We start from the raw sequence: 14,410 nt of genomic DNA, 5'->3' as shown, positions 1-14,410 counted from the left end.
TGTGAAACTGAAAATAAAACTAAGCATATATGTCTTATAGGGTATATAGCCCCTATAAATATATCACCTTTAATGATCTAATCAATGCCTCCATTATGCAGAAACCAAAGTTTATTCAAATATGCTAATCAGAGTGTTCGGCGCACCCTTGGTGTGACCAAGAAACTCAGTGCACCGTTTTGCCCACTGGTTTTGCATGTCCCTACCTCCTTCTCTTGTGATTGATAGTCTGGGCTTGCCTAAAGGGAGCATTGTCTGTTAATTGCCAGTGGGGAGGCAGGGGCAAGCAAAACCAGTGGGTGAAACAATACACTGTGCCTCTTGGCCACACCAAGGGTACACTAAGCACCCTGCCCAAAATTGAGCAGTCTAGGTTGGGTCAAAGGAATTGTTGGGATAGGGTTAGGGCGTTCCAAGGAGTCTCAGAGCAGGGGTAAGTCCTACTTAGTGATTGGCAGATATGCATACAGGAAAGGCTGTCGATCATTGCTTAGGACCGCCCACTGGACTCCTTAGAGTAGAATAAGCAGGGATTTAGATAAATGAAACAAGTCATACTGAATATTTTCCAAAATGTTTTATTAACTTGCTCAGCATCTCCTTTTGCATAACATGCTGCCTAAAGATTGCATAGCATTCCCAATGAGACTAGCCACCTTTACAATACGAACCCTTAAAGGCACCTAGTTTTAAAATATATATGTATATTTTGTAAGAATAAATGAAGTGACACATTCTACATATTTTTATCTTTCAGATTTGTAAAGAAATAAATTATGTGGCAAACCTACTTGCTGATTTCATCCAAGACAGAGCCGGTATATTTCATGAGATTTCAATTGTTATATCACATTTTTATTTTTTACATGATTTTCTAAGATTTTGCAAAAATTTCTGCTAAGAAAAACACATATTGACTACATAATGTTAATTGATGGGTGAGATGAGGGTTGTGGTGTTTGGTTTTGAATAGGGTATATGCATACAACGTCTTTTTCAGTTGGATATCCCCCTCCCCTGCAGAACCCACCTGACGAAGCGTTCAGGAAACAATTAAAAGAATGAGCATATGCAATTTTATGTAAAAACAAGTTTCTGTTTATATGTTTAGGCTTTTGAGCGTCTTTTAACCTCTTCAGGTTTTCAAAGACCCCAAGAGCCAAACAAAAAAAGTGATCTGACGATTCTTCAGGGGTTTTCCACTTTGAAGACGCTCTAAACTTTACAATACAAATCAATGGGGAGGCTCCGAAGACGTCTTTTTAAGGCATTTTCTCAGCATTTTTACTTGAGAAACTGTTAGTGGTTTCTTGATTATTGAATGGAGGAAAAAAAACCAAAACAACTGGAAAAGTAAAAAAAGGCAACCGAAAAATGATGGAATAAAGTTTGAAAAAAACTCCGGCTGTCAAAAACGACAAAGCAAATGTTTAGGAAATTACCAAAAAGACGCAAAAAAAAGATGTTTCAGGACAAAAAACGCTTATCTGTCCTGAAACATCTTCCTCTTGGTAAACTCCTTGAGTTTGCTATCGTACCCACATACCCTTAGGAATAAAAAACGTACTGAGGTCGCAAGCACACTTGGGCCATGGGGTCTAAGAGGGCTCAAAGGTCCCTCTGCCATATAAGAAGTTATGCACTTGCTGGGTGTTGTTACTGTTTTAACTTTGTGCTTGGGAGCCTTGCATTTAAAGGGAATCTGTCACCAGGCTTTTGCTACCCCATCTTGAGAGCAGCATCTGATTCCAGCGATGTGTCACTTACTTTATTGGGTGCTGCAGTTTTTGTTAAAAAACGTTTTCTCTGTTGCAGATCTAGCAGTGCTCTGAATGCTGAGCTGTGTATAATCCCGCCCACACTACTGATTTGCTGCTTTCTGTGCACACTGTGCATAGGCAGAAAGCTGCCAGTTAGTACTGGGGGCGTCGTTGGACCAGGAGGCACGAGACACCTAGTCTTGTAGTGATAATCTCCTACAGATAAAACAATGATTTTATTAAAACTACATCAAGCAGCCCAGTAAGTGACACATCACTGGATTTGGGGTCTCTGCCCTTAAATTTTGCTGCGCTCAGATCAGGTAGCAAAAACCCAGTGACAGATTCCCTTTAACTGGACCAATGGGTTTACAAAAAATGGTGATAGATGGGAATTTATATATACAACTATTGCAGAGTCATAACTTCTCAAACCTTTTTCTAGAAAACTTTCTGAGTTATGGAGATATTGGACTGAATATTGATCTCACAGACTTCCCAGTCATTAAAGAAAACTACCTGGAGTCCCATCACAAAGTGAGTGATAATACGAGGGCTAGGAGCTTAAATGGGATTTTCCCACAAATAATATTTATCACCTATAAACTACAGGGGTTTTATTAAATCTGATAAGGTGTTTTATGTGCTTACTAATGCTACAATCTTTGAAATATAAACTTTAAGACACATTCACACACTGATCGTAATGCCCCACTGTTTTGTAGGTGAAACAGTGGAAAGACTGCAGCAGCACCAGGCTACTGCCGTTCAGCCGCAGCGTGAATGCATGTGAACGCTGCCTCAATCCTGCAGTGTCAGATATGTTTATGAGGAAGGACTAGTCCGATAGGCAATAATTGAATCTGTTAGATGGAAACCTAATGAAAAGCTATTAAAAAAGCTCACAAGGTATATTGACGATATATGTTTAAAATATACCTCTTTTTTTATAATTGGACACCATGAGATGATATAGCCGATTCGCCTATAGTTTCTAAAAACTCTTTTTATAGTATATTGATGACATATGTTTAAAATATACCTTTTCTTTTTTAATTGGACCCCACGGGATGGAATAGCCAATTCTCCAATTCTCTTGCATTTTCTAAAAATTCTTTTTATGGTATATTGACGATATATGTTTAAAATATATAGCCGATTCGCCTATACTTTCTAAAAACTCTTTTTATGGTATATTGATGATATATGTTTAAAATATACCTTTTCTTTTTTAATTGGACCCCACGGGATGGAATAGCCAATTCTCCAATTCTCTTGCATTTTCTAAAAATTCTTTTTATGGTATATTGACGATATATTTTTAAAATATATAGCCGATTCGCCTATACTTTCTAAAAACTCTTTTTATGGTATATTGATGATATATGTTTAAAATATACCTTTTCTTTTTTAATTGGACCTCACATGATGGAATAGCCAATTCTCTTACATTTTCTAAAAACTCTTTTTATGGTATATTGACGATATATTTTTAAAATATATACTTTTTTTTTTATTGGACCCCATGGGATGGAATAGCCGATTCTCCTCCACTTTCTAAAAACTCTTTTTATGGTATATTGACGATATATGTTTAAAATGTTTAAAATGTACCTTTTCTTTTTTAATTGGACCCCACGGGATGGAATAGCCGATTCTCCTACACTTTAATAAAAACTCTTCTTTTTTTTGGCATATTAACATCTTCAGACCAGGCTGAAGCCACTCTTTAGGCTTTTAACTGGCAATACAGCCTTACGGACATTTAAGGGTATGTGCCCCTCTGAAGCCTTACCTAAAAAATGCTAAAAGAATGAATATAGGCATTGTAATGTCAAAAATGACTTGCTGTACAAATGTTCAGTCTTTTTTGAGCTTCCTTTTACCGCTTCTGACTTTGAAAGTCGCAAAGAAGTGGCCCAACCATATGTCAGTCAGCCACTCACTATTGTATACTTATTGTAAAAAAAAACCCACTGGCAGCATAGTTGCCCCAAAAACACCTAAAAAAGACACTTTAGGAAAAACACCGCCATCATTTTCCTGACATATCTTCCTGTGCCAAAGCTCGTTGTGTGAACATGCCCTCAAGGGCTTTTCTGGTTTTGGATAGCCACCTTTCCCTCGACTGTAGATTGTTTTATGAAAACCAATCGTTCTTTTCTCACCCTCCCTGTATCCTTTTTTGCCTATTCATGTATTTATTTATATGCCTATTTTTTTTTTCTTTTTTAATGCTAGAATTTGGAGTAGCGTAGAAGATTGTTCGGGAAAGTTTACTTGTGATACAAATATTGTCATCACAATATTTACGTGAACCCTGCCTATGTTATAAAATGTCAAGAATCGACAAAAATTCAAACTCTTTTGGAACAATTATTTTGTGTGGCAAAATTTGTGACTTTTCCTTATGTACCAAGCGGGAGGAAGGTACTGTGTTAAAGGGAACCTGTCAGCTGACTCATGCTGCACAGGGTCCTCTTGGAATTGTCATCCTAGATGCATTATCCCCAGCTGCCCTGTTCAGAGTGAAACACGGTTGCAGTTGCAAAGTTGGTCTTGGCTGCAATTACGAAGTATAGGCAGCATGAATCAGTCGACAGGTTCCCTTTTACCATGTCTGCAATATTTAAATCTGGCCTCATACAGAACACAGGAGGCCGGCTGACTGATTTTTAGTACGTGTGCTTTATCCACATTTTTGCTTTGAGTATTTATCTTAATTTGTCAATGGAAAATGTAATCCTGGAATTCCCCGCTCATTAGATGTGTTTTTTTCCTGTGTTGGTTCAATCAGTAATTAAAGCTCCCACTGGGTTTTCTTTTAGCTTTCAGAAACTCCAGTAAGGCTCATCTGCCTTGTTATACAACATCAAGAAAGAAGGAGATTAATCATTACATCACTGTGTAGATTTATATTTCTAGAGCCTTGGAAAACTAGATGACTACCCCTGTGAAGCTCTAAAGTCAGATTTTTAAAGAGGACCTCGCATTGGATTTTTTGTTTTATTTAAACTGAGTACCTCCTTGAATCGGCACTGCTCCACTGATTCTGGAACAGTTTTTCTTTTTCTTTTGTGCCTCTCCATTCCAAAGTTATGCCTCATGGAAATAAAGATGCAAAATTTTCCTTTAAACAACTGGGTGTAAACCAGAGAACTTCTCTGTGGGCATTTGCTTTTTCTCCTCTGGCACTGGCCAATTAAAACATGGCTATGCCCATGAAGATGCTTTTTCTCCTCTTACACTGGCCAATCAAAACATGACTATGCCCATTAAGATGCTTTTTCTCCTCTGACACTGACCAATCAAAACATGGCAATGCCCACAAAGCTGCTTTTTCTCCTCTGATACTGGCCAATCAAATCATGGCTACATCCACGAAGATGCTTTTTCTCCTCTGACACTGGCCAATCAAAACATGGCTACGTCCACGAAGATGCTTTTTCTCCTCTGACACTGGCCAATCAAAACATGGCTACGTCCACGAAGATGCTTTTTGTTCTCTGACACTGGCCAATTAAAACATGGCTATGTCCATGAAGATGCTTTTTCTCCTCTGACACTGGCCAATCAAAACATGGCTACGTCCACGAAGATGCTTTTTGTTCTCTGACACTGGCCAACCAAATCATGGCTACTCCCACGAAGATGCTTTTGTGGCGTACGCCCAATTAGTTATAGGGAAATTTGTGATATTATTATTACCGGAATGGAGGAACACAGAAGAAAAAGAAAAGATGCTCCAACATCAGTGGAGCAGCGACAATTAAAACAATTCCAGGGAACAGTCCTTTTTAACAGCTAGACAATTCAATGATATAAGAAATACTTTGAGGGAAATTTTTAACTAAGGTTTTAGAAAATAGATTTCACAAGTCCTTGGTAAGGAAAAATTTGTTGAAAACAATATCTGAAGATCCTGACATCTGATGTGTGTCTTCCTTCTCTTCCGCAGGGTCTTCTGGCCTACAAGAATCTTACTGTTTCCTACAATGACTCCATATTCTCCCCTTCACTTCTAACAGATGACAGGATGCTCTACTTCTGGTTTTCAGAGCAGGTCCTGGATTCTCTAATGATGGCTTATTTCCTTGATCAGCATTTGGCACTGAATCTTACCGGAGAAGAGTTAAAGGTAAATTCAAAGAGCATTCACTCCTAAAATAGTCATCGGTCTAGAAATACAGAGATTTTCATGAAGCTCATAAATCTATCTTTATAAGACGTCAGTGATTTTTCTGGTATGCAAGAAAAAAAAGACCAAGTTTTTGGTCCATTTGTCAGTGGTTCACTGTATAAAATTGATAAGGATGGCTTCCGTGTGCTGTCCATGATTTTCACGGACACAAAGACTTTTATGAGTAATTTATATCGTTGATCAAAAAACAGACACATTTCCGTAATTTTTTCATGCATGCATGGTCCATAAGTGACATGGATATGTGAACAACTATAGACTATAAAGGGTACATGTTCTATATGTGAAAAACACGTACATGATTCACAGTCATCAGAGTGAGCCTAATTATGAAAACTTGCCTGTAGGAAAATTGACTGACAACCCGTTTAGGAACTTTACTGGCAGCGGTATTGCTTGTCACCCCTCTTTCCCACATACAGATATGGCTTTTTATTACTTACTTATTTGCAAAATGCTTGTTCGTCAGGCGAAATGATCTTTTGGTTTTGCCCAAAAGATCATCGTTCTTGGCAGAGCATCCATCGTGCTTTGCTGCTGAGAACGATGACAGTGAATTGGCTATTACTGATCGTAGTGGCGGTTGTTTAGCGCTGCGCATCGTGCAGTGTAAGTGCAGCCTTACTGTCTGTGATAGTTGCACAGTTTTCAAAAAGTGAAAAAGTGTAAGACGCCACTAAATTAAAGTTGACATCGAAATGAATCAAAAAATTTCTGCAATTTTACGGCTTTATTAAACTAGTAACTTTTTTGTATTCAGGATATCCTTCAGAATGATAATGACGCGTCCCATCAGGAAATCCTACAAGAGGTAACTAGACGTATGCACAATAATCACTTACGGTATATCTTTCTACAAGTATATGTCATATTCCACAGAGCTTACACCATATGTTCCTACATGAGCATAAAAGTCTACGAGAATGTTGAGTTCAGGTCAGGAGACGCTCGGCCGGTTCGTGAGACGGTGGTCCAAATTTGTACCATAAATAGCGTGTGAAAATAGCCTTCAAAATTTTACTCATAAGCCAAAAAGTTTTTTTTTTTTTTTTACAACTTTCTAGTACCAAGCTACAGTATATTAAACTGGGGCGCAGTCAGACGGCCATATAAATCGGACCGAGAGGGGAACACAGTGCACGGAATGGCCGGCGCCTCTACCCACCTGAGCCTGACAGCCATATAGACATATGTGAAGCTGTCACACTCAAGTGGGGAGAGCCGCTGGCCAGTCCCTGTACTGCGTTCCAATCTCGGTCCGATTAAAGCCCCCGTCTCACATAGCGAGATCGCTAGCAAGAACGCTGCTGAGTCACGGTTTTGGTGACGCAACAGCGACCTCACCAGTGATGTCGCTATGTGTGACACTTTGCAGCGATCAGGCCCCTGCTGTGAGGTCGCTGATCACTGCAGAATGTCCTGGACCTTTTTTTGGTCGTTGCCCTCCCGCTGGTCAGCACACATCGCAGTGTGTGACCAGCGGGAGCAGCGATCAGGCTGGTAACCATGATAAACAGCGGGTTACTAGGGGCACACGCGCACTTAGTAACCCGCTGTTTATCATGATTTCCACTCTGCTATGTGAGCGGTAACCTCCCTTTATACGGCCGTCTGACTGTGCCCAGATTGAGATAGAAATGGTCATCATTTCTTAAGGAATCCCTACCCTGCTAGGAATAAGAGATAATATGGAATAAGTCGCTGCTAGTGCACATATAGGGAAGTTTGCTCTATACAGTTTCAAGTGGGTCATGAGATCTGCTGCCCAGCACCTCCGGTAACTCAGTAACTGTGCTTATTTTATCTCTTAGATCCTCCAGAAACAAGCAGCTAACGATATCTCTGCAAAAGTGTGGAGCCTCACGGCCCCGAGAATCAAAATTACCCCAAAGGGCACTATAGTCACCTCTTCTGTCGCCGTCCACATAAGCGTCACTTCTTCATCAGATTTGTATTTTGAAACGGTGAGTATCAGGAGGACTGAACCACATAAGCAGACACTCAAGTCATCTTATAGAAGACTGATAGAAAACAATTCCTTTCTCCAGTTATAATAAGTGGTGAAATGTGCACTCGTCACGTTTTTGCCAATTTTGTTTCTAAAAATGCCTTATTTTGCTGTCTCAGTAAAGTAAATGAGATGCTTATTTTTTTGCAGCAGCAGCTTCAAATCTGCAAAACGTTATTTTTTGCATCTTTTTTCATTTGATCTAATGAATGGGGTAGAAATGCATCAAAAACACATGCAAAAGACGCATCAAAAACGCATTAAAAAAGCATCAAAAACATGTTTAGTTTATGCTGCTTTTTTCCTGCAGTATTTGCAGCAGAAATGTCTGCAGCAAATGCATCATTAGTCTGCACCACAAAGTGCATGTAGAATTTTGTTTAATCTATAGAAGGCAATTTTTTTTTTTACTGAAACCTAATTGCAAAAATTATTTTTAGCCCAAAATACATACAAGTAAAAAAATAAACAAGATACAAAGTCCCCAAATGTGTCCATATCCTTTAATGCAACCCTACAATCAAATGAGACACCATTGCTACATTTTACAGTTAGATTGTGTTACTTTTTGCTGCAATGTGGACCCTCCAAGCCACAAATTTGAGAGCGGAGTATTAGGAATCTCCCTGCTCTTTAGTGTTGACCCCCAAGGATGTAATGTCATTTTGGATGAGACTTTCAGTGAGCGGTCACCAGTAAGCAATAAGTGAACTTATAGCAGAAAAATATCCGGGGACCATGAATGGATAAGCAGGCAGAATATGAATCAGACCCGAAGTCTGGACCATAGAATCTAGGAGACAAATGCAAAAGGTCCAACCGGAGTAAGGGAAAACCCAGCAGCAAGGACAAGATCAGAATTGTAAAATTGTAAAATATTGTGTTCTTGCCAAGAAGTAAGATTGCTGTGGCAGAAAATAAAACTTGTTATAAAGCAATAATTATCAATGTTTCTTCTTACTGCAGGAAACGGTTACTGCCGTCCAGGCCTCATATGCAGACAAAAAACTGAAGTTGCACCCGTCTAATCCTCTGTGAGTTGAATTTGTGGGCTGGGCTCCAGAACAATGAAGGCAATGGGCGATTTACCTATTTTCTTTATGTGTTTAAACAATTTAATTACAAATGTTTAATTCTCCATTTAATTCACAGACATTTTCCTAGTACTTCAAAAGTCATCATTTTGGGATTGACCTTGCTAATTATGGATTATATGCTCTTCATAGAAATCAATGGCAGCTGTATGAATCTGTATACAGTGAGCTCCCCCTAGTGGTGGCAGAGAGAACATTTTCATTTGCATCAAAGTTAAATTGGTTTTACAGTTTTGGAAAAAAATACCTGACCCCGGTTGCAGTTTCTTTTTGCTTTCTTCTCCTTCATTGGCTCCAGCGCTGAGTCTTTGCTGCTGCTCTCAGTGTATGTCATTGTCTGCAGCGCTGACGTCATGTCGACAGGACTGCAGAAAAGCTCTGCAGCTCTGAACAGCTCATGCCGTCTACTGAGCTGTAGTACTGCAGACAATAACATACACAGGGAGCAGCAGTGGAGACTTAGCACTGGACCTGGGGATGGAGAGTAAAGCACAGCTTGTTTGCTTTTTTTATTAAACAAACTGCAGCCGGGAGACAGAAGTGTTACGAAAAAAACTGAATAATGGCAATGGAGCTCTATAGAAGGAAAACAAAGCTCTGACCCCATATAATGATATATGGTGCAGCTTGGGACTTAAAAAGGCTTATGGCCTGAATGATCAGCACTTATTTTTTCTCAGTATTGACATCAAGTATTTTATTAATTTTATTAATTTTAAATATAGATGGTTTAATGCTAACTTTAATATCCTTTTTGCTGTTTTTTGTATTCTTGGTATCAGAGTTTCTATTAAAAACCTCAGGAATTCCCTATCAGTCTCTATGGTGAGTATATTTTAAGCTACCATATAATATCTATAATTACTAAATTAAAGGGATTTTTTGGTTCCAGAAAAGCTCTGTCTCCAGCTACAGTTTGGCTGAAAAAAAATAAACTGAGCTTTAGGGCTCATGCAAATGTCTGTAAATCAGTCTGAGCACGGACTCTCCCGACCCGAGCATGACAGATTCATATATGGAAGAGCTGCAGCCAGTCCGTGCATTGCGGTCCATGCTCAGACTGATTTACACAGTCCTAATTCAGCCTCCTCAGGTCCAGCGCTGTGTGTCTCCTGCTGCTCCCCGTGTCTGTTATTGTCTGCTGTTCTGTCGACAGGGCTGCAGCCAATCAGTGACCTCAACGTTTATAAGTGACTCGTGCTGTCAACTTGAGTTTACTGATTGGCTGCAGTGCTGTCGACATGACTATAACAGACATTGAGACTCAGTGCTGGACCAGGGGAGGATGAAGAAAGTTAAACAAACTGTATCCGGGAGACCAGAGTTTTCTTACACTGGAATACCCCTTTATCAGATCTGTTTTTGGCTTATAGAAAATAATAGCCATAAATCCAAATACTAGGACAAAAAAAATCGATGCATCCTGTTAAATTCTACGTCCGTACTGTTGATCTATATTACCGACCTATAATAATACATTCGACCGAAAGAAGTCCAAGCATTTGTCATCTGGATTTTGTCTGTTTTATATTGATTGAAATATGGCATTATTGTATGCAAGTCAAAATGGCCATTAACATGGACTTTTTTTCACATCCGTGAAAATAGCAAAATAGCACGTGCAATTTTGATCCGTTTCATGGATAGAAAACACCTGGAGAGTGCTTAAAATATGGATGCATCGATATTTGATGATTTTTTTTTATTTTAATTTCTTTTTTAGTATTTGCATTAATTGCTATTATTTTCTATTGGGTAAAAAAATAATCATTTTTTGCCCAATAGAAAAAAAAACATCAAGGAATAAAAATACAGATGCAAAAACTAATAAAAAACAATTGATTAAATACAGATGAAATATCACTGTACTGTGGATCCATATTACAGATGTAGAAAATACATGGTTGTAAATAGGCCTATAACATTATTCATGGGTCAATCGAGAATAAAACCTACCGAGAAAAACAATAAAGCTACTGTCACACTATCAGTATTTGGTCAGTATTTCACATCAGTATTTGTAAGCCAAAACCAGGAGTGGGTGATAAATACAGAAGTGGTGACTTGTTTCTATTATACTTTTCCTCTGATTGTTCCACTCCTGGATTTGGCTTACAAATACTGATGTAAAACACTGACCGAATACTGAACGTGTGAACATGGCCAAATTCAAAGATTCACAACTGTACTGTATTTTGCAGCCACTATTGGTTTGGCTTACAAATACTGACGAAATACTGACGTGTAAATAAGGCCTCTAATACGAGCATACAGTGTTTCATACATCTGTAATACGGATGGATATATGATGAAACAGGATGCATCAGTATTTCATCAGTTTTTGTATTCGTATTTACATTTATTGCTATTTTTTTCAATAGGGTAAAAACAGATCTGTGTTTGCCCAATAGAAAATAATAGCAATTAATGAGAGAAAGCATAAAAGAAAAGGGAGAAAAGTAAGGGCCCAGGTTAATATTGCATTTGTTATTGCTCCAGTTTTTTGTCGAGTTTTTTGAGTTTTGCTTTCTTTTTTTGCTTTGCATCAAATTCATCTTCCATTGGTTCCTATTTTGAAGTCTAATTTTTATGTGTTCACCTGTTTGTTTGTTTTTTTAAGTTTGTCGCTGTTTGTTTGGCTTAGTGTATCCAGCCTTATTCGTCATTTGTGATTTATCGAAAGGTTAAAAAAAATTGCCTCCTGAGCAATTTTTGTTGTGACATTTTTTTTAAAAATATTATGTGACTAAAAAAAAATCACAAAAAAATGGTAAAGGACAAAAAAAAAGACCATTTTTGATTTAGGGCAATCCATGTGTGCCATTTTGATGAGTTTGGCGCAAGAAAAAAAATAATAACCAGTTAAAAAAAGAAAAGGGACTTAAAAAACGCACATGATGAGGGGTAAGAGTTTCCTGTTGTACTGATTCATAATGGAGTCTAATGGAATATTCATGTAGTTCACTAAGCTCAGAGGTCACCACTGACAATGACACCACTTCATGGCAGTGTCTGTGGATGGGGTGTTTTAGTTTTGGAGAAGTCTATGGTTTGACTAAGTCAATTGACAGTGTTGGACTGGGATGCCAAGGGCCCACCAGTAACCAACTCCAGGGTCCCACTTTTCAGATAGATGCAAATGTGACATTATCCTCAATCACAAATTTATATAACAATGAACCAAGTAGATTGGTAAATGAATAAGATGCTGCCTTTGTCTGTACATAGTGATTCAAGTACGGTATATTGTGCCAAGTACTGCTCATATAAGATGAAGGTGGCCCACCGGAGGATTACCCTGTTCTCCCGTGAGCCAGTCCAAGACTGATTGGCAAGGCTTATTATTGAGTTGATAATTGAGTTATACGGTATCACCCTCTTATGGGTGGCACTGGACAGCCAGCTTTCTACATTTTGGAGGATAGTTAATGTGCATACAGTTTTCTCCAGGAAAGATTGCCTTCTCTATGTCTCCATATGCCTGTTTGGTGATCTATACAATGACCCTATTATCCACAGATCTGTTCTCAAGATTTTGAGTATATAATAGGGTTATACCTAGTACTGTGTGGATCAGTATATAACCTAGAAATGTATATTTCTCCTACAGAACGAAGACCAGATTAAACAATTTCTCCAAACTGTGGTGTCTGAATTTGGGATTCAAGCTATAGTGAATCGTAAGTTTGTATTAGCAATTATTGGACGGCATACGCAGAACAAAGCATTTATGGCTTATAGTCATGGCCGAAAGTGTTGTCACCCTTGAAATTGTTCCAGAAAATGAAGTATTTCTCCCAGAAAATTATTACAATTTCACATGTTTTGTTATTCACTTGTTTATTTCCTTTGTGTGTATTGGAACAACACAAAAAAAAACAGAAAAAAAAGTAAAATTAAACATAATTTCACACTAAAGCCCAAAAATGGGCAGGATAAATTTGACACCTTTCCAAAATTGTGGGTTAACAACTTTGTTTCAAGCATGTGATGCTCGTTCACACTCACCTGTGGCAAGTAACAGGTGTGGGCAATATGAAAATTACACAATCATATGGTCATTTTACAATGGGCTTCTCCACCGTACAGGAAGATGCATGTAAAAAACAGATGTCTAAAATAACAAAAAAAACAAAACAAAATGCATGAAATGTATGGCATTTTGTACAAACCTAAAAAAAATACAAAATAGCTCCGCATGAAGGGATCCTGATGGATATATTTGCACTTCTTCCGTGTTTTGGACCCACTATTAGTTTGGTCTAATTAAATTTGATGCAAAATACTGCCATATAAAAGTTGCCCTATTGTTGGATGACAATATAGTCAGACAAATGTTATAAACCGTTATACATTAATATTCAATATATTTCTGACAAGTAATGGTGTTCATTAACTCAGTAAAATAAACGGGACTATCTCACAATAGCAGAAAAAAGATGGTGGTTGGCTCTATGTTACTGTAGGATGAGGTGTGTGGATTTTTTAACATCTATTGAATATTTTTGCAGGTTTGGAGCCGGCTTTGACATCCCTGATGGACAGTAAAAACCTAAATTTATTTGAAATCATAAATCCTGAAATAATCCCACACGAGGTAAGTGCAATATTATCTAAAATGTATTAAAGGAATTGTCCATGATTGGAAAAGAAGGGTTCTGCTTTTTTTGCCTATAAACAGCACCATTTTTGTCCATGAGGTATTGTCTGGTATTGCAGTTTTAGTTAAAGGGTACCTATCATTTCATGTCATTTTTTTAATACTTTATACAGACTGAAATGTGCTACGATATGGTGGAGGTCATGGTCCTGAAACCCCAAGGGTCACTCAAAACACCCCTGTGAAGTGCAGCTCCTGCATGAGCATGCTCACTGAGCAATGCATGGGCCCAATCAAAAGTCTATGGGCTCGTACCCCACTGGCACAGATCGGTCTCTGTGTTTCCTTTGTGATGCAGCTTCAGCATGTCTTATCTACTATATCACTGTTTTCTTCCTAACTACTTGTCTACACTTTAGTACATTTACTCAACTGGTTGTCAGACTAGGGATCACATGACGATTATAGCAGGCTGTCATTACACCTCACATACGGAGAAACCTGCTCTAAGCTATGGAGGGGACGTGTTCTTTTTCTCCTGTGTGTTGCTGCCTGCTTATGATTGGGCAATGTCATACAGGGAGAAGAAGGACACACCCCAGTGAAAACTCTTTGATAACACCTATTTGGACTTAATAAAAACTCATTAGATGCCAAATATTTTGATTGCTCATATTTCCGCAACGGAGAGGCAAAATTAGAAAAATATATATTTTATTCTGCTCTGCTGCCACTATTACATTGTAT

At 38.3% G+C, this 14,410-nt stretch overlaps 1 protein-coding gene across 1 annotated transcript in view; it reads left to right on the top strand.

The window, feature by feature from the left end:
* Positions 1 to 14,410, top strand: part of CETP (cholesteryl ester transfer protein) — a 36,056-nt gene that overhangs the window by 21,311 nt on the left and 335 nt on the right. The window contains exons 7-15 of the mRNA XM_073659574.1: positions 758 to 818; positions 2,206 to 2,297; positions 5,719 to 5,898; positions 6,722 to 6,772; positions 7,773 to 7,925; positions 8,936 to 9,003; positions 9,846 to 9,888; positions 12,674 to 12,743; positions 13,575 to 13,660. Of these exons, the coding sequence (XP_073515675.1) occupies positions 758 to 818; positions 2,206 to 2,297; positions 5,719 to 5,898; positions 6,722 to 6,772; positions 7,773 to 7,925; positions 8,936 to 9,003; positions 9,846 to 9,888; positions 12,674 to 12,743; positions 13,575 to 13,660 (804 nt within the window). The remainder of the gene's footprint in view (positions 1 to 757; positions 819 to 2,205; positions 2,298 to 5,718; positions 5,899 to 6,721; positions 6,773 to 7,772; positions 7,926 to 8,935; positions 9,004 to 9,845; positions 9,889 to 12,673; positions 12,744 to 13,574; positions 13,661 to 14,410) is intronic.

Source organism: Phyllobates terribilis, unplaced genomic scaffold (assembly GCF_046119375.1).
Source record: "Phyllobates terribilis strain yellow unplaced genomic scaffold, ASM4611937v1 Scaffold_13__5_contigs__length_258822181, whole genome shotgun sequence".
NCBI lineage: Eukaryota > Metazoa > Chordata > Amphibia > Anura > Dendrobatidae > Phyllobates > Phyllobates terribilis.
This window is presented reverse-complemented; position numbering and strand designations above follow the sequence as displayed.